Below are 6,005 nucleotides of genomic sequence, written 5' to 3'. Positions count from 1 at the left end.
TGCACTGACTCTGACTGAAAAAAGTGAAAAATCCATCTGCTTGGAAAAATGTCAAACAGTAAAAGACAAACTTTTTTAGACACAACAATAGACCAACCTTTTTATTGACCAAAAAAAAAAAAAGCCAGAAAATATATATATACAAACAGAGCACGTAAAACACTTTTTACAAACAGCAAAAGTCAAAATTTTACAAACAGAAAAACAAATTAGAAAATAATTTCAAACAACAAATGTCATACATTTTTGCAACCTGCGAAAGTAAACATTTAATTTTTATAAACATTAAAAGTGAAACCTTTTTCCCAAAGAGCAGAAGTCAAACATTTGTAAAATCATAAAATGTAAAACTTTTTACATATATTGAATGCCAAACATTTGAATAAACATAAAAAGTTAAACATTTCCACTCACCAAAGCCACCGTTCCTTTCCTCACAACGGCTGCCTCCTGCAAGAATTCCTCCCGAGCCACCTCTTCCTTTAAGGTCAAGGCCTTGAGGTAGCGGTCAGCGACATCATCAGGGATCTCAATTCTTCCCATCTGGAAGAATTTTACATCCACCCAAAGGCCTTTCTGCTTGTCAGCATCACAGCGGCTCAGGGGTATGCAGTTGGATGGGCAAGCTGTAGGCAAGAAAACAGTGGTCACTTTTAGTCAGTCCAGTCCAGTAGATTGAGTAAAGAGAAGGGCATCGACACCGTAATGATCGTTTAGGGTGGGGAAGAAACAAAAGAGACAGACTAAAATAATAGAGGGAGAGTAGAAAAGAACATCCTACCAGTGACATACTCTGATCTACGGCACAACATCACTGACACATGCAAGCGCGCGCACACACACATACAGACATACACACTCACACACACATGAAATTGAGTGCTTCGAGGATAAATTCAAGAGTTCGTTTAAGACATGACACATAGCATCAAAAGGCCCAAATAATAGTTCAATGAACAGACAGGAGGAGTATAAAACCCAAATTCAAACACAAAGTAGTAGGCAGGTTGGACCCTCTGGCTGGGATGTATTTGTACTCCTATAACACTGATTAATCTAATATGGACATCATATCCTTTGACACAATATCTGACCTCACCCTTTCAAAAATCTAGAATATTTTCTTAATTTGCAGTCAAACTTTCCCCAGTCTATAAAAGATTGTGTGCGGATAATGTAATTGTGAACCGGAAAAAACTCTTCAGACTGAGTAAAAGAACATGATGCAAACTTGACCATGCTTGACAGCTCAAAGTAAGTTCCAAAAGATCTTCATAGCAACAAACACTTTGCCATGTTTGTTGTCCTTCCCTTGTTGCCAATGGTATCTTTAGTTCTGTGCTTAAGATCTTCATCACTGCACGCAGAAGAAAAGAGTTGGGTTCTTGAGTGGGGGACTTTTACACGCATATCTTCGTCTGTCTTCAGGGATGTGATAGCCCACTCAGCCTGAGTTACCCCTGACAGTCCAGGTTGAGGCAGTCTGCCTCTAGATGATCTAAACTATGCTGATTTGGGCATAATAATTTACAGTTTTAAAGAATTAATTAACCATTCCCTGTCAACCACATTATTCTGATAAATCTAAGAATATCTGTAGCCTATCATAGAACTTACCATAAACCCAGGACTTGCAGTCTTGTTGGCAACATTTACCCCCTAGTCTCTCCCTCACAACTGTGAAGAGGGCGGCTTCCACATTGCGTCGGTCTTGAATGTACTGAAGGGTGGAGTACTTAGGGGCCTCAATCTATAAACAGAAGATATCAGGAAAACCATGTTCTGTATGTCTAAAATGCTGCTCAGGCACTGATAAATTTTATCATGATCGCATTCAATTTACTCAAGAAGTTCATCATTTTGTCAAGTCTATTATTTCTCTCTCATCTTCCTATGACACTTTTAGTTGCTATTATATTATATATCATAGCTTTGACTTATTATGAATACATATTTCGAAATTTTTTTAAAATGGTAATTTTTATCATCTTGGTTACTCTGTCAGCGACCCATCATTCTCATACCACTTAAAAAAGACAGGACTATTAATTCAAGAACAACTTTATTGAGACTCATATATGAGAGTATCAACCTTAAAATTCTAAGTGTCAAGCCATACTCACTTTCAAAGCTGCAACAGCACTAGATTTGATGGTAGGCTCATAGACCAAATCATAAAACTTGTGTAGAATAGGCAGGTCTTCTTTCCGTAAGAAATATTGAAAATATATTTTGATTTCAATCTGGAATAGAATGGGGGAAAAAAGACTCAAGGTGTCAGTGGGTCAATGCACCCAAGCTGAACATAATTATCACATGGTGTCTCCTTTATCCCTACAAAGACAAGTAATACACAACAAAATGAAAAACAACAACCCAGTACTTCATTACACTGATTGAGGTATACTGCTCAAAAGGATTATGAAAAAAGGATTTCTGAGTTAATTGCAGAAAGCTTCTTTAGTAGAACAGAACTTCTCATTTCCCCCTTGGTGTTTAAAAAAAAATAATAACACTGCTGTCCAAGATATCCAACTATGTAAGACAATCACTTTTTTTCTCGATAACAGGTGGTTTTCTTGGACAATTACGGCAGTATATTCTAAAAAACTTACCAAATGCTGACATGACAAAAAAAACAAACAGCCAAAAGGTTAATAAAACATAGATTCAAGACCAAAATATTTGGGTTATTCACAGCGAAGTAAAGCTTCTTTTAATGTGTAATATTCACCTCCAGCTTGTCCTTTGTGAAAATATCAAGTGTGAGGGACACATGTTGCGCGCTGGCGGGAAAAATCTTGAACTCATAGTCGGGGCCAACCATGTGTCTCCCCACACCATACACCTTCTCGGTATTCACTGTGCCCGTGCTCTTTTGTTTCTTGAAGCCATACTGAGATCAAACAAATATTGTTTGTTTTGTTTTAGTTACTTAGACGTACAAGCAGAAAGAGAGGGAAAAAGGGAAGAGAGGAGAGAGGAGAGAGAGAGAGAGAGAGAGAGAGAGAGAGAGAGATAGAGAGAGAGAGAGAGAGAGAGGGGAGAGAGAGAGAGAGAGAGAGAGAGAGAGAGAGAGAGAGAGAGAGAGAGAGGGGAGAGGAGAGAGAGAGAAACAAAGACTATTCATATATCCTATAATCAGGGGCGGCTCGTGGGGCTAAAAAGTGGGCCTGCACAATTAATTAAGCTATCACAGGCTGAAGATAGTCAAGGGCATAGTAAATGGGATGGTGTATAGTTTTAGGATCTTTTGGTTGGTGAGGGAGGAGTTCGTGCTTTTATTTTTTTCCTTTTATTTGTCGCTTTGATTTCTAGAACTAAATCTCTTTGTTAGCTAAACATTCTGCATTAGAATAGAACACTCAAGTAATAACTTTCACCACTCCACAACAAAACCAATCAAAGACACAAATCATAAGACGGTGACTTGAGTATGTTACGTTCACCTCACTCAGGTTCACGGTCACAGAGTCACTTAAAATAGCCTAGTGGCAAGACAATGAACCAATCAGAATTCACTTGAGCACTCTGCTGGATTGCTCCGGGACTCACATAATTTTGGCATAGAATAGTGTACAGTATATATGGCGTTTATTTTTAGACTGCCTACTGTGGGCTATGTTTCGACTCTATTCGGCAGGAGCACATTGAGATGTGCCGACTTATTAATATTAATGTACCGCCAAACTCCCTACGAGTGTCGTCATCGCTTGGGTTATCCCAAAGAGCGAATTATAGGTCAGATTACCACTGTTGAATCTCCTATTATGTTTAGTTAGAGCGCCAGCTATAAGGCCCTTGTTTTGATATATTCGACTAGCGTTTGTTTCTGGCATCTTTTATTTTATTATTGTGGGTGCTTTACGTAAAAGAACAATAAAAAATTTGGGGTGGCACTGCACGACCGTGCTCTATGGACAAACCACGCCTGCCTATAATACGAAGAGACAACATTTAAAACAGAAAGTTAAGTAAAACACAATGTTCTTAAAATTTTTCATGGATATATATGTCAAAGTTAGTTTACCTCATAATATTCTAATCCACTAAAGCTCATCGGCACAAGGATGCATGTCAGCAGAACACCAATTCCAAGGACAATCAAGCCCAGGGATAAACAACACTTTGAACCATCCTCCATTTTCACAGCTTGAAGACAACTAGAGCCTGGCTCTAATTACCAGTCACTAAAACTTCTCTGAAATAAAGAGAACAAAAAAAATTATATAAGTACACTGATCTTACTATGGGAGTGCATGGCGCAAGTACTCGAATCAACTTCAGTACTCAAATATTTAATCCTTGTAAGTATACTTGCTTGAGTAGTTTTTGAATACTCAAGTACTTGCTTCAGTCCAAAACCTCTGAGTACTGGGGTAATAATATTACTAAACTATATTTTTTAAATTCATTTTTTCACCTAATCACTTATAGGGCTTTTAGTAGAAAACCACAATTTTACCTCTCCACAAAATGTTGATACATCGGCTGTCGATATTGATCTAAGTGGATTATACTGTATATAGTTATAGGCCTCTAATATACACATTTGACAAAATTATGCATCTTGATTTGCATACATAAATACCCATACATTTAGGCATTATATATAAAGACACATACATAGATCTATATATACAGGCAAACACACACACAATCTGTAATGACACAAAATAATTTTTTGTGATTTAAGTATATATATATAGGCCTAGGCCTACAACTTCGTCGATGAGATCCACTTCCATACACTCTTTTTCTCATGCTGCCATTGTTATTTTAAAAATCGTGTGGTCTTGTACAGACAGGCAAGGCTTGACTTCTTTGTACTGTTCTTATTTAAATTAGATTAGCCTAATTATTAGCATTTTAAAAAATTTGGACTTGCATTTTACGTCTCTTGATTTAGAATAGTATATATAGATCTAGATCTATATCTTTTTTGGACTTGTGATTTCTGTACACTCAATCATAAGACGTTTAAATTTAAGAGCCTAGGCTAAGCTATCTAGATCTAGCCTTATTTAATTATATAGGCTACAGACCCTGCTGGCTGGATGATGAGCCTCACCTCGCGTCACTCGCACTCATTCATTCATGGCCTCATTCATTGTCATTGATTATAACTCTGACTCTGAAGAACTTGGTTTTTCTAAAAATCTAGGCCCTAGATCTCTAGTCTCCCTATCTATTGCAACAGAACTCTACTAAAATTCCAACATTTTGTATTGTGCAAGCAGATTGGACAAAGCCAAAAAAACAGGTAGATTCTAGATCTAGAATATAGATCTAGATATCTAGATCTAGATCTAGAATCTAGATTAATTCTAGTCTAGATATTTCTAGGCCTGAAGTAAAAGTGAGGCAAGTAAACAAACATGAAGGATGCTCTTCCAGTACTGCTAACCCCAGGCCCAAGCCAGCCAAGACAAGTCCTGTTCTGCACCAATCCCCGCCCAAATATTTGCTAATAATCACATAGATCTAGTATAGTTACAACAACAATTGTGGCAGCGAACAGAACAATTCTTTTAACCAGTCGCTTGAAAATATAAATCCAAAGCCTTGTACCTTTTTCGCCTCGTTCCTCGCAACAAAAACAAAAATAGACCAAGGCTACTGTTGGATCCAGAGCTCAGGGTCAGGCAGTTGCTTGGTCGGCTGTGTGTTTTGTGTAGGCCCTACAAGCGAGTACAAAATCAAAGAACCGAAGGCCATCCCAAAATAGAACACGGAATTTGTCAGCACCTATTCTTAGAAATAATCATTCTTATTAGGGTCACATTTAGTGTGAAACTAACATTCATCTATTTGCACGACTATTTGTAGTTTGAAGTAAAAGTAGACTCAAGACTGCCGACTGCGACTGCCGTTCGATCTGGCCACACAAACATCACATCGCCTCACCCCATCCCTTGCTCCATCAATCAAGTTGTAATAGATCTAGATCTATATCGAGATCTAGATCTACATGCCAGTGGCCAGTGAGTGTGAGTGATTTCAAA

General features: G+C 37.8%; 1 protein-coding gene across 1 annotated transcript in view; it reads right to left on the bottom strand.

Moving 5' to 3' along the window:
• LOC101853991 overlaps window positions 1-5,748 on the bottom strand; it is a 12,820-nt gene extending 7,072 nt beyond the window's left edge. Inside the window, exons 1-6 of the mRNA XM_005090515.3 lie at window positions 5,572-5,748; window positions 4,031-4,201; window positions 2,735-2,896; window positions 2,124-2,243; window positions 1,618-1,750; window positions 415-626 (exon numbers count right to left, since the gene is read on the bottom strand). Of these exons, the coding sequence (XP_005090572.1) occupies window positions 415-626; window positions 1,618-1,750; window positions 2,124-2,243; window positions 2,735-2,896; window positions 4,031-4,144 (741 nt within the window). The 5' untranslated portion in view covers window positions 4,145-4,201; window positions 5,572-5,748. The remainder of the gene's footprint in view (window positions 1-414; window positions 627-1,617; window positions 1,751-2,123; window positions 2,244-2,734; window positions 2,897-4,030; window positions 4,202-5,571) is intronic.
• Between the last annotated feature and the right edge of the window lie 257 nt (window positions 5,749-6,005).

This window comes from Aplysia californica, unplaced genomic scaffold, assembly GCF_000002075.1.
Source record: "Aplysia californica isolate F4 #8 unplaced genomic scaffold, AplCal3.0 scaffold00018, whole genome shotgun sequence".
Classification (NCBI taxonomy): Eukaryota; Metazoa; Mollusca; class Gastropoda; order Aplysiida; family Aplysiidae; genus Aplysia; species Aplysia californica.
The sequence above is the reverse complement of the archived record's forward strand: the minus strand, read 5'-3'. Positions and strand labels throughout refer to the sequence as shown.